This window comes from Salmo salar, chromosome 25 (genome assembly GCF_965601325.2).
Source record: "Salmo salar chromosome 25, fSalSal1, whole genome shotgun sequence".
In the NCBI taxonomy this organism is placed as follows: domain Eukaryota; kingdom Metazoa; phylum Chordata; class Actinopteri; order Salmoniformes; family Salmonidae; genus Salmo; species Salmo salar.
This window is the reverse complement of record NC_138315.1, coordinates 15,974,851-16,001,359: the sequence shown is the minus strand read 5'-3', so window position 1 is coordinate 16,001,359 and position 26,509 is coordinate 15,974,851. Positions and strand designations below refer to the sequence as shown.

The window sequence follows — 26,509 nt, the reverse complement described above, 5'->3', positions numbered from 1 at the left end:
AATCAGCCTCTGGGATGGGGGAGTATAATCACATTTGACTCGCTGTGTGGATTGTAGCAGGTTTCAGATCATTCCCAACGTGGCGCTTTAATTGTGATCTGTATGTGATGCAGAATTTGCATACCATCCGTGCTGGCATCAGTAATAAAATAAATGAGCACAATTTCAGACCTCTTCCATTTCTCATTATAGTAATTAAGAAATATCATACAAGTCGTCTGTGATTTTTTCTTTTTTCTAAAAAATTTAAAACTAGACTACAGTATCTATGAATTTTGCTATTAGAGAAATGTACATTTGTTCAGTATAATTCTGTGATTAATGTTTCAATATTCAGCGCATTATTTTTCCGTAGCCGATATTGGAAAAATAAACGATATTGCTCTTCCACAGAATTTAGATGAAATAGTATTTCATGATTTCCTTCATAGACATATTACTTTAATCTGTTTATGTATTTGAAGCCAGGAAACAAAACAAAGCTCGAAGGTACCCCAAGGAGCTTGTAATTGTGTGGGATGAGCACATCTGGGATAATTCTGTCTGGGTTGTCTGCATGGTGACTGAAATATAGGCTTACAGGCAGACTATTGCAGTTGAAAAACATGGCCTTGCATCACCTCTCCCTATTCATAACGTTTCCAACTAAATTATTCATATTTTTGTGAATTCTATTTTGTGAAAATGCATGTGTTTTAAATGTTTCATGTGCTAAATTCATGTGGTTTAAACATGTATCGAAAAAGATTCTAGCTGAAAATATGAGATGTTTATTTGTTTTTCTGTGTATCATATTGGAGTATGGGGACAGATCTCTGTGGTCCCTGGAACAGGAAATGGTTGGTAACCAGATTTAGAAAATAACCCTTTCTCCAACAGCCCACCTCTGTCGCTGTGAGCAGTGGCAGCTCATTGATGATGCGTGACTCATTCATTGCTCATTATCAGCCCACGCACACTCTGACTCTTCCGACACAAGCTCTCCTGCTTTGGATCTGAGAGGGGGGTTGTAGAGGGCGGGGAAACGGCAACGATGAAGCATAAGCAGCCTCCTGCCTCACTGTGATTGGCCAGTGCGATCCATCTAATCTGTTGTGACTACTCCTCTTTCCCCTCACTCTGGTAATGCTGGCAGCATCCATCCACAGTACACACTGTGCTGTCTCAGTTCCAGAGAGAATATATCAGTTCTGCACAGGGAGGAGAGGATTAACACAACATCAGCTCATCTGCGTACACATTCAGGGAACAAATGAGCACCCAAGGCTTCTTCTCTTTTCTATCCAACTCCAACCATCACAGGACTTGAGACTCTCATCGTTGGAGCATCGTTCATCAAATTCTTACTGTGGTGAGAGGATTTAAAGGAGGGCACATTTTTTTGCGTATTGGATTTAGCGATTTGTGTGTGCTGTTTTTGTTCACTTAGTTGAGAATTGTCAAATTGGAACAATGCAATTAATATTACATAGTTTAAACTAGCTCTAAGCATCCAGTTTTTTCCAGGGGGCCTCTAACTTTTTGGACTGCGCTAGAAGGTTTGCTGTTTGTTCATCTGATTTGGCCAACCTGAGTGTCAGAATGCCATCCAGGGAGTCTTACGAGGTCGGGAAGGGAGAGAAGTCCCTGGTGCAGAAGGCCAAGCAGGAGGCCAACCAGCAGGACATACTGGCAGCTGCTCTGGGGATGAGGATCTCAGGACCCCAAAAACCTCCAGCCACAATCTGGCAGCCTCTCAAACTGTTTGCCTATTCACAGCTCACCTCGCTGGTCCGCAAAGCCACGCTGAAGGACAACAGCCTGCCTCACAAGTACGAAAAAGTCCACAACTTCAAGGTGAGACAGATCGCCACAGGAACAGTAGTTCTGTTGCACCTCTTCATGCCATTCCACTCTAAAATATGGCTTGTATTTCAGCATGTTGTAGACAGGCGGTGTTTTTTTGTAGTATGCTGCTGTGGTGGCAGTTGGCCACCAGAAGGTCTGTTTGGGGGGTTATGGGGCGAGAGAAAGCCTGAGAAAACAGGACTGTTTTGGATCTGTCCACTGTGTCTTTTTCAAAAGGAAATCTGTTGGGCGGTCTGTAGTCCACTGTTGTTGGTTCGGGCACCAGATGGGGAGATTAGGCGATGGAAGGGGGGGGGGGCAGTGGAGGAGTGGTATCCCCATTAGGCTCCAGTCAGCAGACTTAGCCCCTGCTCTGCTCTGACTGTTTGGGTTAGTTAATGAAGTTGGGAGCTGGAGGAGAAACATTCCCTCAAAGCTTCTAGTACTGCTGACAGTTACAGGACTCCTGCTTCCCTCTTTCCTTATTTATTTATTACTCTGCCATGCAGTCCATGCTGAATGCGCCATTAAATAGTTTTAAGGCTCTGTCACACATATAACTGTTTCAAGATCCCTTCACAACAGGAAGCAGTCTGGGCTGGTATGGTTAGAGTGTAATAGTTATTGACAGAGCATTAAAATGAATAATCATCCTAAACCTTCTGTACAACCAAGATATCTCTTTGAAGTTATGATTACAAAATATGATTTAAAAAATGAACATTGGAGACAAATGTAACCAAATAGGCCAGACATAACAACCAGTGCTAAGTTTTACGGGTTAATTAAATGTTCTGTTTTTTTTCCACACACACACACACACACACACACACACACACACACACACACACACACACACACACACACACACACACACACACACACACACACACACACCCACAAAAACATGTTTTATTGTCACATACACCAGATAGGTGCAGTGAAATGTGTTGTTTTACAGGGTCAGCCATAGTAGTACGGCACCGCTGGAGCAAATTATGCTTAAGTGCCTTGCTCAAGGGCACATCGACAGATTTTTCACCTTGTCGGCTCAGGTATTCCAACCAAATAGAATAAGGTTTTCTTTCCCTGTAAACCATGAATCACAAAAGAGATTCTAACAATCCTGCAAATAGTATAGAACTCACAGTTCATCCGACTTGATACCATCTTCTCCATTGTATACCGTGGCGGATTGTTTTACTGCTTATCGTCTCATGCTTTCCCTGCTCCCATAGTGAGTTTACACAGTGTATTGGTGATGGCGCTAGTATTCTCACCTCATATCAAAGAGGCCATTATTGCCTCCGTCGTGTAGGAAAACACCTCAGAGGGTGGCAGCACTGCCTCCTCCCCAGAGGTCTGGATCAGGCACTCCTGATTGGCTGAGCTGTTGTTATGTTGCCTGGCGGAGTGGGAGCTCCCTTCCCTGCGTGAGAATCCTTTAACCGTTGCCGTAGCACATTTCCATGACAACATGCCCCCTCACACTGCCACAGGGTCAACGGTGCCCACCCATCCTCCCCCGGTCTGCATCACCATCACATCACCCCCACCGCTATTCAGCCTGGACACTCATTAATGGTTAGCATGGACTAGGCATCCTGTCAGATTTGACTGGGCTCTAAACGCCCCTAATCTACAACACACACAGAGATAATCCCTTTATTTGACTAGTTTAAGACACCGGCATCGTGGTTTTCTCCAGGGCAACCTGGGGAAGGTGTGGTACCTGTGCAGTACATGACTCTAGCTTTTGACTGCCAGTTCTCTCGCTCTCTTTCTCGCTCTCTCTCTCTCTCTCGTTCTATCCTCCAGGTCCACACGTTCCGGGGACCTCACTGGTGTGAATACTGTGCTAACTTCATGTGGGGGCTGAAGGCTCAGGGAGTCAAGTGTGCAGGTACGTACTGTGCTATACTTAACAGTAGACAGCCACTATACAGCTGCTGCTCTTACTTAACAACACGCTGTTCTCTATTTATGAAATGGACTTTGATGTTCTCACCCCAGTATGTGGGTAACCTGGTTTTTAATGTGAGGGTTTGTAAGTATGTGTCACATTGCGTCCGTTAATCTAAAATCCCACCATGTGTTGGGAATAGATTAGAGGAGTTGTATAATAGAGTGAAATAAGAACTCAATATCAAGCATTTACTCAGTGTGATGTAATCCATACTCCCACTAATGTGAAAGGCATGCTTTAAGAGCAGATTGTGTGTTTCTGTACTAATGAATGAGAGGTCAAGTTGATGAGTTTGCTTATGGCTACTATTCCACTGTTCAAATGACAAGCTATAATGAAAATATTCCCATATTCTCACGTAATGTTCAAAGTAGTTGTTTTCCACTCAACGTCAGACTAATAGTGTACTTATATGCACTCTATATCCACTCTAGATCCTGTCATATTGATCAGTCCATTATCATAATGTACAGTGGCGTTCGGACTCAGACTGTCTCTCGCTCTCTCGCTCTCTCGCTCTCTCGTCCTCTCTCCCTTTTCTCTTCGCTCTCTCGCTCTCTCGTCCTCTCTCTCTTTTCTCTTCGCTCTCTCGCTCTCTCGTCCTCTCTCTCTTTTCTCTTCGCTCTCTCGCTCTCTCGTCCTCTCTCTCTCTCTCTCTCTCTCTCTCTCTCTCTCTCTCTCTCTCTCTCTCTCTGCGCTCCAGTTGCAGTAGAAGTGGGGGGTTGAGAATGCCTCTGTGGATTCATGCGGAAATACTCACTTGATGGTCTCTGAATAGATTCACAATGTTCTAACACGTGTTCGCCGAGGCCTATTTATCCAATCAGGGCTGATATTACTAGTTGAGTGATTTTGCTGCCTTGTGAACAATAACCAGTAGCTGATGTTTTGGTGCCATTTACAAGATGTACAGTATAGTCATGAGATTCCTTTGTTCCCATCTAAGTGTTTTAAAAGTGTTTTTTTGAATGTATTATAGTGATTTTATATCATTTTTAAATCACAGGATATTAGGTAACAAGCCATTTTATAATGCTAGGATAACGTAAAAATGTGGCATATTTGTGGCATCCCATGAATGTCGTATGTCAAAAATGGGATCATATTTCTGCAGTGAATGCATGCTTTGCCATTGTAAAGGTCTCTAAAATGGATTAACTAATTAGCTTGAGAGCAAAAGTTTTTGGAACACACCACCGTTACAAAAAAGAAAATTTGTCAAATCGTATTTTGACATGTGAAATCGCACTTTCACATATGAAATACAGTATCTGTTTTCACATGTTGAGCTTAAACTTCCTTCATTTCACATGTTAACACCACCTTTTAACATGTGAGGAGAATGACATGTTTTCACCTTACATGTGAATTGCAGTTTCACATGAAATTGGATATGCAGTTTCACATGTGAAAAACAATCACATGTAAAAATCTAATTTGCAGTTTCATATGTGAACAACTTTCACGTGATGGTTTCACATGTAAGAAAACTTGATATTTACTCCAATGTTTGTATGCAAAGTAAATGTAAACAAACATGTTTAAAATGAAAATGTTGATATCATGGATGGTTATTCCATGCATTCTTAGCGTAATCTATGGATTTAAGAGTGGTTGCATTTCTCCAGACCCATCCCTCAGCTTTTTACCGATACTGTGGCGGGGAGTACACTTTGTTAATGTTTAAATTAAGGATTGCGGCTTTAAACACCTTCAATAGAGTAATAGTGTTATTATATGGTGTAATCCTCTATTAAGTGAGTTACTTTTGCGCCATTAATATCAAGCAAAACTTCTGAAGTCGAGAACAACATTCTTCGAATTGCCAACAAAAATAATGATATTGAAAGCAAACCCCAAAGTATTAATAGCAAAACCAAATATTGCAAGGAAATCCTTTTTAAATGCGAGGGTAAAAAAATAGTATTCAGTGATAATAAAAAAATAATAATGATAACGCAATTTAATATAACGCCTCCCTCTTTCCTGCAACTTATTTGTTGTTACCCTGGCCTTTGCTTTCAGTGCCTTTTTGAAGTTTTGGCACATTCATTCCAGCAACATAGCCCCCTGCATCCCACTTCTGGTTTGCCTCTGAAGCTAAGCAGCGTTGGTTCTGGTTGGTCCCTGGATGGGAGACCAGATGTAGCTGGAAGTGGTGAACATAATGATGTGAAAATAAATGTAATGTGGGGAGAAAACAAGTGAGAAATTCACGTGTCCGAAAACCACGTGTCTGATTTCACATGTACAAAATGTATGGGATTTTTTGATCATTGTTTTTTGATAAACAGAAGATCCCAGGTGTTGATAATTCCTCAGTAAGGTATTAACGTGGACTGATGTGTGTCTTTAATATATTATTGATGGGTCACAGTGAGCCACACATATGTCTGTGGAAGCTGAGCCATGAATAATTTATGCGCTGCCTTAGAAAGCAGATGACAATCGAATGAAAAGCGCCTATTTTTGGAGATTCTCTATAGAGTTTTTTGCCATTCCTTCAGACGAAACCCATGGCGACCAGAATCTAGGACAGTGAAGTCTTATGCGATGTTTGAATTTGCATTCCAAAAATGTGCTCCCCTTTTTCTTTCTGTATGTGTTTTTGGGCAAGTGCCAGGAAGCCAGACCCTGCCAGTGCTTATTGTGCCACATGTCCTCATAAGAGGACGCCCCCCAGTCTCATACCATCATGCCCGTGAAGAAAACAAAGCTCTGGGCTCTGAGCACTGGGAAGGAACTCCATTTCCACCCGCATTAAAAACCAGAGAGCTAGGTCACACAGCCCATTCTCTATTCATCCTCATTCTATGCAACTACGATGGCGCCAGAGGGGAGGGCTGCCGTCTTATCGGCTCTTAACCAACCATGCTATTTTGTTTGTTTTTCACGTTGTTCGTAACTTGTTTTGTACATAATGTTGCTGTTACCGTCTTTTATGACCAAAAATAGCTTCTAAACATCAGAACTGCGATTGCTCACCTCAAACTGGACGAAGAGTTCTTCTTCAATGAGTCGGAAGGGAGGGATATACTACAGACAGCCGACCAGGCCCAGATCCCTGTGATTCGCTGGAGAAGGAAACTGAGATTTAGTGAAAAAAGATCAGGGTGCCTTGCGAGGATCAGGCGACGAGTGGCTAACCTGCCCTTGCCTTCCGTCCTGCTAGCTGATGTTCAATCGCTGGAAAACAAATGGGACGAGCTGAAAGCACGTATATCCTACCAGCGGGACATTGAAAACTGTAATATCTTATGTTTCACCGAGTTGTGGCTGAACGACGAGATTAAGAACATACAGCTGGCGGGTTATACACTCCATCGGCAGGACAGAACAGCAGCCTCTGGTAAGACACGGGGCGGGGGCCTATGCATGTATGTGAACAACAGCTGGTGCACAATATCTAAGGAAATCTCGATGGTTTTGCTCGCCTGAGGTAGAGCATCTCATGATAAGCTGTAGGCCACACTATCTACCTAGAGAGTTTTCATCTGTATTTTACATAGCTGTCTACGTACCACCACAGACAGATGCTGGCACTAAAACCTCGCTCAATGAGCTGTATACCGCCATAAGCAAACAGGAAAACGCTCTTCCAGAGGCAGCGCGCCAAGTGGCCGAGGACTTTAATACAGGAAAACCTAAATCAGTTTTACCTAATTTCTATCAGCATGTTAAATGTGCAACCAGAGGAAAACAAATTCTCGACCAACGTTACTCCACACACAGAGACGCGTACAAAGCTGACTTTATCAATAAGTGCATCGATGACGTCGTCCCCACAGTGACTCGTACATACCCCAACCAGAAGCCATGGATTACAGGCAACATTCACACTGAGCTAAATCAGAGAGCTGCCGCTTTCAAGGAGCGGAACTCTAACCCGGAACCTTATAAGAAATCCCGCTATGCCCTTCGACGACCCATCAAACAGGCAAAGCGTCAATACAGGACTAAGATCGAGTCATGCAACACCAGCTCTGACGCTCGTCAGAAGTGGCAGGGCTTGCAAACTATTACAGACTACAAAGGGAAGCACAGCCGAGAGCTGCCCAGTGACACCAGCCTACCAGACGAGCTAAATTACTTCTATGCTCGCTTCGAGGCAAGTAACACTGAAACATGCATTAGAGCATCAGCTGTTTCGGACAACTGTACTATCACATTCTCTGCAGCCGATGTGAGTAAGACCTTCAAACAGGTCAACATTCACAAGGCCGCAGGGCTAGACGGATTACCAAGAAGTGTACTCTGAGCATGCGCTGACCAACTGGCAAGTGTCTTCACTGACATTTTCAACCTCTCCCTGTCTGAGTCTGTAATACCAACATGTTTCAAGCAGACCACCATAGTCCCTGTGCCCAAGAACACTAAGGTAACCTGCCTAAATGACTACCGACCCGTAGCACTCACGTCTGTAGCTATGAAATGCTTTGAAAGGCTGGTCATGGCTCACATCAACACCATTATCCCAGAAACCATAGACCTACTCCAATTTGCGTACCGCACCAACAAATCCACAGATGATGCAATCTCTATTGCACTCCACACTGTAATTTCCCACATGGACAAAAGGAACACCTATGTGAGAATGCTATTCATTGACTACAGCTCAGCGTTCAACACCATAGTGCTCTCAAAGCTCAACACTAAGCTAAGGACCGTAGGGCTAAACACCTCTCTCTGCAACTGGATCCTAGACTTCCTGACGGGCCGTCCCCAGGTGGTAAGGGTAGGTAACGACACATCCGTCACTCTGATCCTCAACACGAGGGCCCCTCAGGGGTGCGTGCTCAGCCCCCTCCAGTACTCCCTGTTCACTCATGACTGCACGGCAAGGAACGACTCCAACACCATCATTAAGTTTGCTGATGACACAACAGTGATAGGCCTGATCACGGACAACGATGAGATAGCCTATAGGGAGGAGGTCAGAGACCTGGCCGTGTGGTGCAAGGACAACAACTTCTCCCTCAATGTGATCAAGACAAAGGAGATGATTGTGGACTACAGGAAAAGGAGGACCGAGCATGCCCCCATTCTCACCGACAGAGCTGTAGTGGAGCAGGTTGAGAGCTTGAGAGCTGGCATGGGTCCTCAGATCCTCAAAAGGTTTTACAGCTGTACCATCGAGAGCATCCTGACGGGTTGCATCACTGCCTGGTACGGCAACTGACCGCAAGGCACTACAGAGGTTAGTGTGTACGGCCCAGTACATCACCGGGGCCAAGCTTCCTGCCATCCAGGACCTCTATACCAGGCGGTGTCAGAGGAAGGCCCTAAAAATTGTCAAAGACTCCAGACACCCTGGCCATAGACTGTTCTCTCTGCTACCGCATGGCAAGCTGTACCGGAAGCGCCGAGTCTAGGTCCAAGAGGCTCTTAAATAGCTTCTACCCCCAAGCCATAAGACTCCTGAACAGGTAATCAAATGGTTACCCAGACTATTTGCATTGCCCCCCCCCCGGAATGCTACTGCTACTCTCAGTTATTATTTATGCATAGTCACTTTAATAACTCTACCTACATGTACATATTACCTCAATTACCTCGACACTGGTGCCCCCACACATTGACATTGACTCTGCACCGGTACCCCCCTGTATATAGCCTCGCTATTGTTATTTACTATTGTTTAAACACTACTCTTACTTTTTTTAAACATTTCTTTTATCTATTTTCTTAAAACTGCATTGTTGGTTAAGGGCTTGTAAGTAAGCATTTCACTGTAAGGTCTACACCTGTTGTATTCGGCGCATGTGACAAATAACATTTGATTTGATGATGGAAAACTACATATAATATTATATATGCTGCTGTCATTAGAGATGGTGTATTATGCTGCTGCCATTAGAGATGGTGTATTATGCTGCTGCCATTAGAGATAGTGTATTATGCTGTGGCATTAGAGATGGTGAGATAGAGAACCACTGGGGATCCCAGGCACTGTAAAGGTTAAACTACATGATAATGTGTTGATTGGCTACCAGCGGGACTGGCCCCGTACCTCTTTCCCCACCTCCAGTGTCCAACCCTTTTAGCCATATCAGAGCAGCGCTTATCCTCACTGGAGTGTCTTCTCCTCGCCATGGCAACAGAGCTGACAGTGGAGTAAAGCAGTGTCTTTCTGCAGGCTCCTAGGCTCCCTTGGGGCTCTCCCACCACATCAGTGTGTGTGTGTGTGTGTGCGAGCGTGCTCACATGCACAACACCAGTTCAGCAGCCCTGTGCCTGGTGAGAGGCTGCCCTCTATTACACTGCCTGTCTCATACCCTTAAGAGAATCATCTCTTAAAGGTAATTACATTTCTGCATCAATGCACATGAATAAAGCCTGGTGAAATGTCTCTGAGGGCCCATATTAATCAAAATATGTATAGTTATACCAGTAGATCATAGTCTTTTTGTGATTTTTAATTATTGATGTTTGAGGAGCAAAAATTATGACATATTTCCTCTGAATCTAGGTCTAATGTTTCCCGCCGCGGCAGGAATTTCTGCCTGCACGGCCATTGCGCGCGAGCCCAGATTCTGGAGGAGAATGGAGCATGCATGCCTGACTCTCCCTCCTCCAGGCCACGTTGTTTTCAGTGGCCTCTAATTCCTTCTAAGAGCCTCTATTACAAAGCGGAGCAGGAGTCGCTCTGCATCTGTTCTCTGTAGGCTGCTGTGCTGTGCTCAGTGTGCTGTGCTCCCTACAAGCTGAAACCTGCTCTGATTCTGAGGCAGGCAGTTGCACCTCAGGCCCCAATCACTAGTACTGAAGACCAAAGCAGCGTGGGATGCTCATTAATACTACATATTCACTGCTTAGAAGAGCAGAAATGAGGAGCGTGTTGGGCTACAAATTATTTTGGTGTGTAAAAATTACAAAACAAACCAAGCCACATAGGAAAATCAAGAATAAATTTGGTAGCTATAAATTTGGTAGCTATAAGATCAAACTTTGTGGAATTTGTTATGATTTATTTTTATGCATGAATGGCACACTGTCTGAATGAGTGATTGTTTGTGGACCTGTGTTCCACTCCAGTGCTCAAGGTGACTCCAATAACACCCCTGGCAGCTGACCAGTGAGTGAAGTCAACAGCTAGGACAGAATTCTCCAGTGGTCCAATGACATGCTGACGGCAAATATTGATCAAGAAGATGTAGGCCTTAGCAAGCAAAAACAAAACAAGCCAGTCAACTAAAATGAAATGAGCAATTTGGGGGATGCAGGTTAATCATTTTGGTACACTTCAATGCTCAATCAGGTCTATTATTTCTCTGGAAGATAGTATCATTGGAAGACAACCTCTTAGGTTGTCCACTCTGACTCTCCTCTTCCTCTTTTCATTCAGATTGTGGTTTGAACGTCCACAAGCAGTGCTCCACTATGGTACCCCACAACTGCGTGCCAGACCTGAAACACGTCAAGAAAGTATACAGCTGTGAGCTCACAACTCTGGTGAAAGCTCACAACACCAAGCGACCCATGGTAGTGGACATGTGCATACGGGAAATTGAATCAAGAGGTGAGCAGAAGATCAATGGCCATGGCTCTATTAAAATACTTGGAAATTACACCATTTCAGGAAATGTTATATTTTGAGAATTGTAACGGAATTGTAATGTAATGTAATGGACATGCACACAAACCCAATTCAGTGTAAGTAGTAGAAGGTGAAGGACTAATGATGGTAATGTTGGTCCTATCCATTAATATGACTTGGAGAGCTGATGGGAGGCCTGGTAATTGTACATGTGTAATGGAGAATAGTTTACTGTGTTGCTGCTGCTGCCTCAGTTGATTGCATTCCTGTTGAATCACTCAACGATGTAAAACCCTCATTTCTACCTCATTGTCTAGCCCGGTAATCTACGTCTGTAACTAATGCTATGTTTGATTTATGTCTTTATTATTTTGTCCAATGGTGCAGAAAACTATTTGCATCTGTCCATGTTATTCCCTGTGTGCTATTGTAGACATTCTTAATTTCTCATGCATATTGAAGAGCTGTTAATGACATTCTCTATGTTGCCCAAGGTGACCGCTGAAGGTGAATTTGCCTCTATTTATTTTGCTCTTGGATGCCCACTTCAGTCCTATGTTATGTTATGTAAATGCTGAATTTTTCATTAATCCCTCTCTATCCCTCTGTCATAGGTCTGAAGTCTGAAGGGCTCTACAGAATGTCTGGATTCAGCGATTCAGTCGAAGATGTCAAGTTGGCATTTGACAGAGGTATGTCTTCTTTGGACACCCTATCCTTCTGTTCGGGTGTTAACAAACCCCTCGGGTGCCTCTCACAGTAGCATGCTTGTCAGCTCTTAGCGCCTCCATGTGTACTCAATGTGATGGTTTACATTTAACTAATCTTTGAGTTAAATGTTGGCAATGCGATGTGTTTGCATATTTGTGATTAATGGGAAAGTGACACATTTGGGGAGGGATTAATCTCCATCTGGAGAGCATGGCTTGTCCTGACACGGTCCACTCACAAGATTTACAGACAGGGCCATGGGCCAGCTCTGGGGATGGCAAATTATTGGACTAGTCCAAAGGCCGTAGCTGACCGAAATGTAATCCACCGTAGGATTAAACCTCCAACTTAATTTATCTACTCCAGTTAAAGAGGTAGTTAGTCTGCCTCGTTCTCTGCCCAGTGCAGAATGAGTTTAGAAAATGGATTGGGGGGAACCCTGGGGCTATGGGCTAAACCTTAGCTAGACCAGTGTATGGGAGATCACCTATGACAAGAGTGTCATTCCAGCTCACAACACTGTGATATGTAGACCCTCAGAATTAGGCCATGGCCTGCTCTGGATACTGTGTAGGACTCAGGAACAGTCAGAGTAAAGCAGGCCAGGCTAATCAAAGCAGAGGACCAGCCTAGATTTCATCCCCCACAGTGACACAATCCCTTTAGTCCTCACCTCACACTACACCACAAGCACACTCAATTTCCTTGAGTCCAATCAGCAAGACAAATGTAATGCAATGTCTCATGCACATCCAGTTTTTACCCTCTTTTCAAACAAATGTGTTATGTCTCTTCACAGATGGTGAGAAGACAGACATCTCTGCAAACGCTTATGAAGATATCAACATCATCACGGGAGCACTTAAGCTGTACCTCAGGGATTTACCCATTCCTGTCATCTCATACGACGCCTACCCCAGGTTCATTGAGGTTGCAAGTGAGTTCAACAAAAACAGCTTTTTCCTCTTCTCTGCTGGTTAAAACAATGCATAATTGTTTCAGTCACGCACCAGCACCACGGAAAATGTACCATGAAAGAAGAACTACCATTGGTGTGCCTTTTCATATATGTGGTTGAATTATGTAAATCCCTCAACATTAAAGCCATGATCCGTTATGGAAGCATTCAGTGAACATTTATCCAGGTCTTCCTTTTTGCTCTGTGAGTGCTCAGAAATGATTCTGCAAAGTAGATCAGGATGTTTTTGAGTTTTCATTGTTGTGCTTTACTGAATTTCCACTATTTATGTATCATTATTAACAATCCTGGGCATTCAGTGGAGAATGTAATGTACTTTCATGCAGTCCACATAAAATGAGCATCAGCTGCTTCTCTCCCTTTGAAGTTCTTATGGTTCTGTTTTAGAAAATGACTCTTGTGTGGTAGTCAGTTATATCGACTTCAACAACACATCTTGAGTGCACTCTGATGTGAAGGGGAAAACCCTCATTCCATGTCATTTCGCTAAGCCATGACACCCACCATCTCAGATTGTTCTGAAATTCTTTCTGTAGTTAGAAACAGGTAGGATTCACATTCCTGAAACATTATTTTGTTGAAATTAAATGTTATCTCAGAGAAATTAAGCTAATTGATTGCACCAAAATTGGCAATTTTAATTTATAGAATTCAGATAATATTCAATAAATATAGTACCCAACATCCGATTTGTACCAAACTTTTTCCTACCAATGAGTAAGACACAGTGAATCCAAAAGAATAATCAAAAGCCACCCACGGACGCCCACACCCCACACCCCACGCCAACCCCACCCCAACAACCAGTATACAGTATCAGTTCTCTATGTTTGACAAGTAGTATAAAGCCGCGGCTTGGAGTATTGCTTCTCCATACTATGAAATGTATTCTCTGTGAATACAGAATGTTTTTTTCCCTTGTTCAGAGAAATTAGTAATTTAATTCACTTGCATTATTTACCATAAAGTAGTGTGAAAATACCAGGTTTTGACCACTAGATGCCACTGTACCTGCTATACCACCACACTATTTTATCCAAATACTTGTCTCATTTGTTTTATTCAATAGTTCACAACATTGCCTTTGCAACTTTGGGTAGAAAACCAATAGATTTGGCTCATGATTAAAATAAATTGTGTGGTCATCCTCACAATTCAAGCCGGTCCTCCATGAAAGCAAATCAGTTTGTTCTTCTTTTACGCTTTAACCTGTGTCCAGGAAATGACCCCTTCAAAAAAGGTCTGGATTAGTTACTGTTAGACCATTCCTGGTGAACAAGCAAACCATTAGGCTACAGCTGTTCTAATGGTTTCAATGTTATGGTCTCTAATGGTCTTCAATGGTAAAAGGCCCAAACACATACTGTATAGTGTTCTGCAATTGTAATGGAATTGGGTTGCGTTGGGTTTAATGGTAAATGTCACTAATCACAATACATATAGAGCCACAGCTTCAGATATACATTAAAATGGCCAATTTGGGTGCAATCAATTAGCTTAATTTTTCAGAGATCAAATTATATTTCAACAAAATAAGATTTCAGGAATGCTTATCTTATCTGTTTCTAACTACAGAAACAATTTCAGAACAATCTGAGATGGTGAGTTTGAAAATCGTCTTTCTTATGCTTTTTGAGGTGGAACAACCCACATGATAGTAAATCATTTCAGTGAGAACCATTGAGCATGGATATTTCTATGGGAGGTTTTGAGAGTATCTTGTGAGAGTCTGTTGACAGAGAGACTGCTCTGCTTTGACCCTGTGCTTATTTTTGCTTCTCAGAGCTGGAAGACCCAGAGAAGCAGCAAGAAGCCTTCCGTGAGGCTCTGGAACTGCTGCCTGCAGCACACAGTGAAACCCTGAGGTACCTCATGGTCCATTTAAAAAGGTGAGTTATTGACAACCTCTAGCTTCTCTACAAAACAATGTGTTACCCTGGTGATTTGTAAGAGCATGTTTGTTTATCTGAGACATATGGTTATAATTGAATGCTCAGATTGTTAATTGCCTCTCCTTGATGTGCCTCTTCTACAGGGTAACGTTGAATGAGAAGGACAACCTGATGAATGCCGAGAACCTGGGCATTGTTTTCGGGCCCACCCTCCTGCGTGCCCCAAACCTGGATGCCATGACGGCACTCAACGACATCCGTTACCAACGGCAGGTGGTGGAGTTCCTCATAAAAAATGAAGACATCCTCTTCTGAAAACAGACATCCATTCTGCTGAGATATGGAAGGAAAGAGCCACATTTTTTTGTAAAACAGCTTGATGCTGCCTAATCACTTTTTTTGTGCAAGGACTTGAATAGTAAGAAATCTTTGTATTGCATTTGTTATATATCCATTTCCACTTCTAGTGGATTAGTGCTGAACCACACTTTTTCTTCCCCTGTAACGGGTGTGGATGATGATGTACCTTAAACTTGCATGTCTGTCTCCCCATTTTTGTCGGGGCTTGTGTAGAACACTGATGGACCAGACTTGGCCGTGTCTTTATTTTGTATAGCTTTGTAGAAGTAACCCAGCATGTGGTAAAGTTTGTGAAACATTGTTACTCTGCTATTATTTGTCCTGTAGATTTACAGTATCTCCCACCCGGTTGCCTATTAGGCAATTGTTTTTGTGAAACATTTTATACCTGGATGTGAAATAGACTACTGAATCTTCTCTGAACCTTTGTAATGATCTTTGACTGATCCTGTCTTTTTTTGCCTGTTCAGCTGTTTTATATGCAAGTCTTCTTTAGGGGAAATTCAAAGCCTCTTTCAATCAGAAAACAAGTAATCAGTGTACCTTTAAATGTTCTGTTACATTTCCTGACAGTCAAAACTGTTTTGCATTCAAACTACTACATTTGTGCAGTTAATGTTTTTTTTTAATTGTAATATTTGTTTACTTAATTTGCTCATGTACATTTTAATTTATTAAACCTTGCTTTCTGAAAATGCACTGGTATGCCCTGAGTCATCTCAATTGTTCCAGTAACAATGAAGCTATTGAATAAGCATTTAGTGCAGTGTATGTTCATTTTAGAATATGGCAAAATATGTCCAGACACCAGACATTGAGGTACATGGCATGCTATATTTGCGTGCACTTGCAAAATGACCTTGATAAAGGGGGCTGTTCCTCTCATTCTGCATATTGAATGAACAGGCAGTGCTATAGACGGCCCAGGGCCCACATGACCGTGTGCAGCGTCCCCTCAAACTATGCTTCAATCACAATGATTCGCTCTGAGATTAAAACAAACCCACAATACCTTTAGGCACGGCCTTCTCTCCATCCAGATTTTTAATTGCTGGATACATATGAAAACATTGTCACTTGGGGTTTATACATTTTAGGTTTAATTAACCCACAAGCAATTTCTTTCCACACATTTTCCAAAAGCCAGTGACGTCTTATCTTCCTTACTCGCGGCTCATTATAAGATCAAAGTGTACCCTTGCATTTGTGCTGCCAGTGAACTAAAGCTGTTGTTATTTTGGTTCGTGTGTTTTTCCTGATTGAGTTTCAAACACTTTCCACTGGGGGGTATACTATCAAATAGGATCAATGAGTTAGCCAGCTAACTTTAATAAGCAACCATAAAAAACGATTGATTTTCTGATTCATTAAGAAGGCTAAACAGTCAGGTCCATAATTACTGGCAACCTTGATAAAGATGAGCAAAAATGACTGTATAAAATAAATAATACAAATACTGAGCTATATTGTATGCAAAAAAAACTACATGAAATTAGAGCTCTTTGGCCATGCACACCGCTGGTGGGTTTGGCATTGAAAAATAGAAGCATATGAAGAAAAGTATCTCATACCTACAGTAAAATATGGTGTTGGATCTTTGATGTTATGGGGCCATTGTTAACGTCAACTTTACCAAGTAACAGGACATTTTTGCCAAAAACCTGGATGCCTCTGCCAGGAGGCTGACACTTGGCCGCAAGTGGATCTTCCAGCAAGACAATAACCCCAAGCACTAATCAAAATCCACAAATAAATGGTTAATTGACCACAAATCAACATTTTACAATGGCCCTCTCAGTCGCTGAGCTTGAACCCCATTGAAAACCTGTGGTTTGAATTGAAGAGGGCAGTCCATAAGAGAAAATGAAGGATATCAAGGATCTGGAAATATTCTGTATAGAGGAATGGTCTAACATCCCTCCCAACGTGTTCTCCAATCTCATAAAGCATTTTAGAAAAAGGCTCAGTGTCGTTATCCTTGCAAGGGAAGGGTGCTAGAGTATTGAAAACAGGGGTGCCAATAATTTTGACACCTATCTATTTTAGCACATTATTTATTACTTGTTAAACAAATGTTATTTCACTGAGCAATTGTATTAGTATAAAATAATATCATTTCCCAAACAATTTTTGCATAGAATATTCCTCAGTATTTATATTATTTATTTTATAAAGTAATTTTTGCTCATCTTTATCAAGGGTGCCAATAATTATGGACCTGACTATATATGTGTTTTTGGTTGTTGAGTCAATTAGAGCGTGCCCATTTTAAGCTTAACTTTCTTTAAAATTAAAAGTTAATTCAAAAATATTTAGGCAAGTTAGCTGGATAATTCCTTGATCCTGCTTTGTAGTATACTCCTTAGGAGATCTCACTGGCCATGGTTTCCTGGTGGAGAACCACAGCCATCCTGAATGACAGCATGTGAAATCCCATGTGAAATCCGATGATGTGAAATCCCATTAAATGCTCTGCCATTGTTCTCGTAGTGGAAACACCACGCTTTTAGGTTGGATTATTAAAAACGATAAAATTGAACCTGCCCCAAGCTTTTCTGTGTTTAGCACCTCATGCTTTTTTATGCCCTCCCATTTTCTACTCAAATCTTTGTGGCTACTGTATTCATGCTTCAGTATGATTTATACCTGTTCAGGAATTCTTGACATCTTTATAGCTGGGGTTTATCATTTACATTAGGTTTGAATTAATGGTGAAATAATGCAGCTCTAGTTTTGGTTGATTGGTCAACAAAATTGTAATTTCTTGTAATTCTATTTAATTTCAGCTATTTATCATGCGTCTCTATTAGCTGCAGCCAGTAGTAGACCAAACCAAGAAACCCATGTAAGTGTTCAGACTACTGCTGTGATAATGTTATGACAGACCTATCTTCATGCAGATCAAATAGAATTTGATAAATATACCATGGGATGGCTGATTCATATTCACATTAATGAATCTAAATGTTTTAGTGCTTCTGATCCATGAGATAACTGTCTTCTCCCTGTTGATTGGATGAAGCTGTGTGACATTTTGCCCTGCATAGACTGACCTACATTTCCAAATGCTAAAATATGCTGAAATATTCCGTTCAGCCATGTGAAGTGAAAATGTATGTAATGCTTGTCCCAGATACGGTAGTCGTATATTGAGTTCTCAATGTGGACATTTACTATATTTTTCTATAGCCTATGTCACTATCATATTGTAGAAATTTGGGGACATTTTTAAATTGCATAGGCCAACGCTGAATAAAATTGCATCACCAAATACAAATATCCCATACTATACAGCCCTTGCGACCCTTCCCCCACCCATCATACCCATAAAACAAAATGTACATGAAACAATTGACCTACTGTAAAATACCCTTACAACATCAAAGAGCTCTTAGAATAGCTTTAATTGTAATTCATGTTAAATTATAGAATACATTGATTGTAAATATAATTTATCTTCAGAACATTAAACAATACACGTAAAACTAAACTGCTATTTTTGGGGTTAAATATTGTGTCAAAATATCCCAGTAACACACTCCATGGAAAGTGTAATCCACAGAATCTCGTAGGGAGTAGAAACAGGCAGCGGGAGATGCTCAACGCACTGCCATGATGAGCAGATGTTCCACACACACCACATTACTATTATTCAGATTAAGAGAGCGTTTTAATCACATGTAGAAAAGAGACTAAAAATAGGTCTGACTGAGAGAAACTCCCGCAGGGCTATATAAGGGCCGACTCCTGCTGAAAGAATGAACTGGTTCTCAACCGCAATGATAGGATGACACAGTCCCACTGCCTGACCACGGTGAGGTTGAATGAGCAGAGTCAATGGGTTTCTCCAGGGTCACATGGGTTGGGTCCAGGCAGGAGGTACTTAGAGGTTGTAGGATTCAGGTGGTCTATGATTGGTATGGGGAGGGTGGAGAGGGTAGAGAGACAGATCTCTCTTGATTCAGACATTGACAAAATTGCAATTTGCCACTAAATAAGATGAATGATGCGGCTGGTTGAGTGACTGGCTGATTGAACAGGTGGAGGCTGTAGGGAAATGGATTTGCCTGGTCCCATCATTGCCTTGGTGGGGAGGGGCAGGTGTACAGTGGAGATGGGGTGTTGGGGTGTGATGCTTGGCCATCTGGAAACTCATTGCAGTAGCTAGATGGGATAGATGTTGTGGATATGTTGGTCCAAAATGACCCTCAGAGGGAGACAAAACATATTTATAAGAGATCAAACAGGACAACTTGGGTGACAGTTTGATTACTGCATTTGACATGTAAAATCATTGTGTTTTTCTCAAACTACTCGTATAGGATTCCCAAATAATTATTCTGGAAAGGACATTATAATGTAACACAAGTTAACCAATGGGACCCGTATCAAATATACTGATAGCCTGATTGTCAATATATCACAACAAATGGCATGATTTGGGAAAGCATTTACTGTCTAATGATATGGGAAGTATGGCACTGTGAGATATTTCAGTGCCAGATTAGCCAGCCATGTAGAGCTTATAACATGTGAGGGATGACAAAGAATGTGACCCTCTCAAATGACAGCTATTGGTGGTGGCTCATAACATGTGGTGTCAGCGAACAACAATACTGTTCCCCGTTACAGAACATGAAGCAGCAAGTCAGCGTTGCCATTATTTTGACCACGTTTTAAAGTAGACAGAAATCAATGTTGTCACCTTACTAGCTGCTTACCCTCTATTCGAAGACTCAGGACATTGGACACCCCAGATTTGATGGGAAAATAACACAAAAATTAATCGCCTGCTCTTTGTTTCTCATCTTCTTATCGTTCTGGCAGGTAAGGAATATTCTAACCATGCCTGTTGGCTGACTGACTGTTCTTCTGTCGACTATAACATACCTTCTCCAGGATATTTTAGGTGGTAATCTATCCTAAACCAATATTTGAATATCTTACAAATCTAGTTCATTCATGGGATATCTACATCAGATAATTTCTCATTGATTCTTGGTAATGCTTTATCCTTTAGTTAACTATAAGATTTCAAATCTTACTTGAGGTATATCTTAGCTAAGCAAGTGACTGTTGGATATGCTGGAATAGTTTAAAAGGCATCCCGCATTAGGCTCTGTTGATTGACAGGGGCATGTGTGCTCTGTGTTTGACTCCACAAGTCGATTGTTTCGTGAAATACACTGTATATTTGTAGCCAATATCCATAGATTTACCGTTTTGAATGTCTCAAAACGTCTTTCAAGCTCTCGGGGTACGTTCTTGCGCAAAATAGGTTTCATTTCAAGGGCAGGCTGGAAAATGAAATGGGATACCGCTCCGGCATGGGTCAAATATGTAGCGGAAATAGTGGATGTCACGTCTGAAACATTATCTGTATTGACGGAGCTCTCATCTCTATCACCTCCAGCATCCCACGATGATAGTATACCACTGGTCTATAACAGTGTATGATTCTGTAAGGGCTGTCTTCAGGAATGGACCAAAATGCAGCAGAGTTAGTATTCATCCTTCAATTTAATTGGAAAGAACACTATACAAAACAAAAACAAGGAAACTGACAGCCAATAGTCCTGTCAGGTGCAACCACACTAAACAAGAAACAATTACCCACAAACCCCAGTGACAAACAACTCCTACATATGTGACTCCCAATCAGGAACAACGATTCCCAGCTGTTCCTGATCAGGAGTCACAAGACACACACCAGACTGCCACGTCCTGACCCCCAAACTACTACACCAGCTCCATCTGCTGGTCAGGACGTGACAGATTCAAAGTAATTAAGGAAGGAAGGAATGAGGGAGGAAGGAAGGAAGCCCTTTAATAATAAATATACTATTTGCACTTACATTAACCACTGCCTATCATTCTTCTGATGCTGTAAACCCCAAACTGTACCATGCGAGCCATACACCAAGCTGTCTCTGTGTTCCTTGTAGGTTCTGCCTGGGGCTCTGATGATGAGACCCGTCTGGTGAAAACCCTATTTACTGGTTACAACAAGGTGGTGCGTCCTGTCGCTCACTTCAAGGACCCAGTGGTGGTTACAGTTGGCCTGCAGCTCATTCAACTCATCAGTGTGGTAAGAAAGATATCATACCATCCCATATCAATCAATATTTATCATGCAATTCACATCACTGTCAAACACTATGTAGAAACTAAAATCAATTATCTTTCTCTGCAGGATGAGGTCAACCAGATTGTTAACAGCAACGTTCGACTGAAACAGGTTTGTTTCTGCCATTTCCTGTATCAACATGGCAATATAAATATGAGATTAAAGTATTTTTCTTTCTGGCTATTTTGTAAGAGAGTAATGATAAGGAAGTTGTAAGTATGGGTAATTAATAGAAGGAATTCCAGAATTATTTCTGAAGATACAGTAAACAATCCCTTTAAACCGTTGATTTATATCAATTTTAAAGAAACTGTAACAAAACATTATCTGGAATAATTCCATGTTGAAATGATCCCTCTTTGTCAATTTCATCTGAATCAGACTTCATTTCAGGAACTTCAAATAGTCTTTCTGAAATGTTCTTTGTATGCTCTTTGTACCTTGTACTGTCATTTTCCAGCAATGGAAGGACGTGAACTTGCAATGGAATCCTGAGGATTATGGTGGAATCAAAAAGATAAGAGTGCCTTCCACTGACATTTGGCGCCCTGACCTCGTTCTCTATAACAAGTAAGATTCGGGACATATTTGCATTAAATGTCTTTATTTTTTACCATTCTCTCACTGTGATAAAATGTCACCAGACAGACAGACTGGATGTCATGATGTTTCCCATCTTTCCCTGTGCCTAGTGGGTAACAGCTCACATAGCATCGGGCTAAATCTGGCTTCTATATCACAGGTTCCCCCCACACCATATGCTGCGTCTGACACACTGCTGTTTCTCCCTGACAACCAGCTCCTATGCCACAGCAACCTGTACCAGTCTCAGCTCTGGTTGGTTGGCCTGTGTGGATGCTGTGATGGCAGGGCCATGCCAAGCCCCAGGCAGTGACGTCCCTCTGTGTTAACATTATCTCCCATGCTGATGCCCGTGTTTGTGTGTGCCCACAGTGCTGATGGTGACTTTGCCATCGTTCACGAGACCAAAGTGCTGCTGGAGCACACTGGCATGATCACGTGGAACCCCCCTGCCATCTTCAAGAGCTACTGTGAGATTATCGTGTTGCACTTCCCCTTCGACCTGCAGAATTGCAGCATGAAGCTGGGTACCTGGACCTATGATGGCAACTTGGTTGTCGTCAATCCCGTAATAATCACCATCACTATTTTGTCATATTTCTCTAATTGATCCCCTGTGTATCTCCTGTGATACAGCTGTGTATGCACATACAGCCCAGTGCTGATTTGACATATTGTTGTAAGTCCCATTACAAAACACCCCACGTCCTAAAACTTTCCAATAAGGTTGTGCCATTTCTGGTCAGTTGCTTCCTTAATACATTTTTATTACCTGTCTCCACCAGGACAGCGACCGTCCTGACCTGAGTAACTTCATGGAGAGTGGAGAGTGGGTGATGAAGGACTACCGCAGCTGGAAACACTGGGTGTACTATGCCTGCTGCCCAGACACGCCCTACCTGGACATCACCTACCACTTCCTGATGCTGCGGCTGCCCCTCTACTTCATCGTCAACGTCATCATCCCCTGCATGCTCTTCTCATTCCTCACTGGCCTCGTCTTCTATCTGCCCACTGACTCTGGTTGGTATTGCATCACTTCAATCATTTCAGTTCTAAATCCCTTTTATTTTTCAAGTGGCTGAAGATGAACTGAAATATATGTTGTCATCATAGCTGCGACATTGATCGTTTATGTAGTGGTTGTGAAGTACCTGTATCAGCTGGTACAACTACACGCTTGTCCTCCTAACTGACTCTGGGCGTCAGAAGTTCCTAGTAGTTACATTAGCTGTAACAGTGATGTGTCTCAGCTAGCATCTGGCCCTGTTCCCAGTGTTGAGGCCTGCCTCATTACCCAGAGACCCTGTGTGCTGCCATGTCTGTGAGCAGGCCTTTCCTTTCATGTATAATACATCTCTGGCTGCCTAACTCGGATAGGGCTGCGGCTACAGTATGATGCTGTGGAGGGTCTGAGATGCAAAATGGAAGTCCTCTTGGTTTACTGATTTGACTGAACAGCAAAAACAACACATAGTTCACATTCTACTGTAGAATCTTTGTGAATAAGTTGTGGACACACACCCCAGCAGACGTGTGAAGAATAGCAGGAAATTGGCTTCTGGTTGTGAAGGTGCTCAACTAAAAATAACACATACTAAGAATTGTATTGTCTGTGTGTCTGTGTGTCTGTTTGCTTACCTGAGGTTGTTTGTGTGTAAGCCTATGCGTAAGGAAGGGACAGATTAAATGATTCATTTCTTTACTCCTGCTTGTAGCTATGGTATAGGCAATATTGTTCAGGCTCCAACTCACTGTTCTTTTTTATAAGCAGAATTCCTACCCATCTAGTGGAGGACTGAATGAGAGGTTGGAGGAGGTCAGTGGAACCAAGCCTGTAAGAGTTGTGACAGAGACTACTCCTCCCTGTGGTCAGAACGAGTTAGTGCCCTAAAGGGTGTGACGCCACTGACAGCCTCTCGCTATCAGTCTCTCTCTGAAGCTGCAGTGTGCAGCAATGCAGAAGATCAATTATCATAATGATCACTTCACTCACTTCACACCCTCATGTAATTAATCTGAGAGAAGGGGACCAACCAGAGGGGGGATTAGCTCCCCAAGTCCTGAGACCAAATGACTATTTATTGATTTTTTTTTCTTTCAATTCAATTGTAAAGGGTGTCACAGTTGAGTTGCACTGGAGCAATGCTGTGACTGTAGTATTTGCTTTACCCATTCTTACCTCGTTATTAACTGCTCTGACATTGTTCAACAACAGTTAGATGTTATGAAGCTTAGTTGTCTTCCTATGAGCATGTGTTCAGTCTCTTCATGAGCCTGGGTTCTCCACTGAACTGTTGAAAGCTGTCTGCGTGCTGAATGAATGGCTGATTTAGTATGTGACAATTATAACTGTGAAAATGATAACCTTATGTCACAACGGAACATAGTTTGCATTCATCGCAAACTCCAACTGTGCCTTTCTTCATAGGTGAATGCTTCTGTATGTGTCTGCTTTTGCAGACTTGAGTGTTGTGAACATCTGTGTCCTCAGGTGAGAAGATGACTCTGAGTATCTCTGTCCTGCTGTCTCTGACTGTGTTCCTGCTGGTCATCGTGGAGCTCATCCCCTCCACATCCAGTGCTGTGCCGCTCATCGGGAAGTACATGCTCTTCACCATGGTTTTCGTCATTGCCTCCATCATCATCACTGTCATCGTCATCAACACCCACCACCGTTCCCCCAGCACTCACACCATGTCCCCCTGGGTTCGCAAGGTTGGAACAGCTGGCACATTTCTAACAATTCGTTTTTGAAAAAAATAAAAATACATATGAACGGTGTTAGAGTGTCTTAAGTTAAATGTAAGTCGCTCTGGATAAGAGCGTCTGCTAAATGACTAGAATGTAAATATTAAGTTTGAATAGCATGGTGCTTTGCTAAAAATAACATTTGGGTTCATTTGCATGGTAAATGACATGACACGGGATGACTTGTGCATTCCGATTTGTGAATCTTATGAGTGTGTGAGAGTTTAGAAATGTATCTATTTTTAAGCATACAGTATTCACAAATTGTTCATGAAACAACATGGCAGACACTGTGGTATCAAGTCTTTATAATAGTTCCAACAACAAAAAAGTGCCCTCCCCAGTACTGCCATCTAGTGACAGAATATAGATGACTGAAGTTGTTTACTGTATAACTATATAGTTGACTGTATTTTCTGATTTGACCATGATATTGTTAAATTGAGGAGCCAGATAAGTGTCTGAATTTGGCACATTGTAGGTATTTTACCTGTCTCAGTATAACTTCCTTTCTTATTTTTTCTTCACAGATTTTCATTGACACCATTCCCAACCTCATGTTTTTCTCAACAATGAAACGTCCTGCAAAGGAAAAACAGGATAAAAACATCTATGGTGCTGACTTTGACATCTCAGACATCTCAGGCAAACCCACCCCTACTGCAGTCACCTACCAGTCCCCCATCATCAAGAACCCAGATGTACGCAGTGCTATTGAGGGGGTGAAGTACATCGCTGAGACCATGAAATCTGATGAGGAGTCCAACAGTGTAAGACTCTGGAATTAATTTCCGTCCTTCCCACAGATTTCTCCTTAAATATATCCGTTTATGTGTTTCTAACTGTTCTCCTCTTTTCCCAGGCTGCTGAAGAGTGGAAGTTTGTAGCCATGGTGCTGGATCACATTCTGCTGTGTGTGTTCATGGCGGTGTGCATCATTGGCACACTGGGGGTGTTCGCAGGCCGTCTCATTGAGCTGAGCATGACGCCCTAGAGGTCTGCTGTGTGTCATGTATAGTGCCAGACGTTTTTATTTACCTGACCAGGAAAAACTCTGGGCCCAAGTGACTCTAAAAGTAAAATATTGCTGTGTGAAGACTTGCTTGCTGCTGTTTTTGACCCTCATGTTAACAGTATAAACATTAATTATCATTGGGTGGTTTGCAATTTGTCACACCCTGATCTGTTTCACCTGTCTTTGTGATTGTCTCCACCCCCCTCCAGGTGTCGCCCATCTTCCCCATTATCCCCTGTATATTTATACCTGTGTTCTCTGTTTGTCTGTTGCCAGTTTGTTTTGTCTTGTCTAGCTTACCAGCGGTTTTCCTTCTGCTCCTGTCGCTTGATTGTTCCTGTTTCCTAGTTTTCCCGGTGTTGACCATTCTGCCTACCCTGACCCTGCCTGCTGTCCTGTATCTTTGACCCCCCTATCTGGATTACTGACCTCTGCCTACCCTTGACCTGCCTTTTGCCTGCCCCTGTTCTATTAATAAACTGTTGTTACTTTGACTTTGCATCTGGGTCTTACCTGAAACATACAATTAGCTCAGTTTGCTGGGTGCATGTTTATCCATATTTTCACTAATGTGTATTAATTATAGAGCAGTTGATCCACATTCTAATCAAGTTTATTGTAATCAAGGTATTTGTTCTAGGTCCTCAATGTATTTGATATGTTTTCATTCATTTATGTGTTTTCATTCATTATTTATTCAAATAAAGTTTATACTTGACCCTGGTTGTCAATTTTCTATATCTGTCTACTAAGTTGGATATT

General features: G+C 42.1%; 2 protein-coding genes across 3 annotated transcripts; both read left to right on the top strand.

The window, feature by feature from the left end:
• The first annotated feature begins 1,116 nt into the window (after positions 1–1,116).
• Positions 1,117–15,653, top strand: LOC106586243 (N-chimaerin). 2 transcript variants are annotated; one of them, XM_014173305.3, is made up of 8 exons: positions 1,117–1,351; positions 1,507–1,836; positions 3,646–3,730; positions 11,139–11,312; positions 11,945–12,022; positions 12,841–12,978; positions 14,804–14,909; positions 15,056–15,653. In XM_014173305.3, the coding sequence occupies exons 2-8, from the start codon at positions 1,582–1,584 to the stop codon at positions 15,225–15,227; spliced, it is 1,008 nt and encodes a 335-aa protein (XP_014028780.3). In that variant the 5' UTR covers positions 1,117–1,351; positions 1,507–1,581; the 3' UTR covers positions 15,228–15,653. The 2 variants fall into 2 exon arrangements, with proteins under 2 accessions (XP_014028780.3, XP_014028779.3); XM_014173304.3 differs by having other exon boundaries at positions 1,169–1,836.
• A 5,524-nt stretch (positions 15,654–21,177) lies between these two features.
• LOC106586082 (acetylcholine receptor subunit alpha) lies at positions 21,178–26,465 on the top strand. Its single transcript, XM_014172944.3, has 8 exons — positions 21,178–21,360; positions 21,466–21,510; positions 21,860–21,969; positions 22,354–22,549; positions 22,767–23,004; positions 24,476–24,699; positions 25,263–25,502; positions 25,595–26,465. Exons 1-8 carry the CDS (start codon positions 21,178–21,180, stop codon positions 25,724–25,726), a joined length of 1,368 nt encoding a protein of 455 aa, XP_014028419.3. The 3' UTR covers positions 25,727–26,465.
• The last annotated feature ends 44 nt before the right edge of the window (positions 26,466–26,509 follow it).

What these genes read in the sequence shown, in the direction of transcription:
- LOC106586243 (XM_014173305.3), top strand. Translation starts at nt 1,582, where the DNA reads ATGCCATCCAGGGAGTCTTACGAGGTCGGGAAGGGAGAGAAGTCCCTG. An exon ending in AAAAAGTCCACAACTTCAAG is followed by an intron (nt 1,837 to 3,645) that starts GTGAGACAGATC and finishes TCTATCCTCCAG; the next exon opens with GTCCACACGTTCCGGGGACC. An exon ending in CAGGTTCATTGAGGTTGCAA is followed by an intron (nt 12,979 to 14,803) that starts GTGAGTTCAACA and finishes TTTGCTTCTCAG; the next exon opens with AGCTGGAAGACCCAGAGAAG.
- LOC106586082 (XM_014172944.3), top strand. Translation starts at nt 21,178, where the DNA reads ATGCGAGCCATACACCAAGCTGTCTCTGTGTTCCTTGTAGGTTCTGCC. An exon ending in CTATCTGCCCACTGACTCTG is followed by an intron (nt 23,005 to 24,475) that starts GTTGGTATTGCA and finishes CTGTGTCCTCAG; the next exon opens with GTGAGAAGATGACTCTGAGT. An exon ending in CTGATGAGGAGTCCAACAGT is followed by an intron (nt 25,503 to 25,594) that starts GTAAGACTCTGG and finishes CTCTTTTCCCAG; the next exon opens with GCTGCTGAAGAGTGGAAGTT.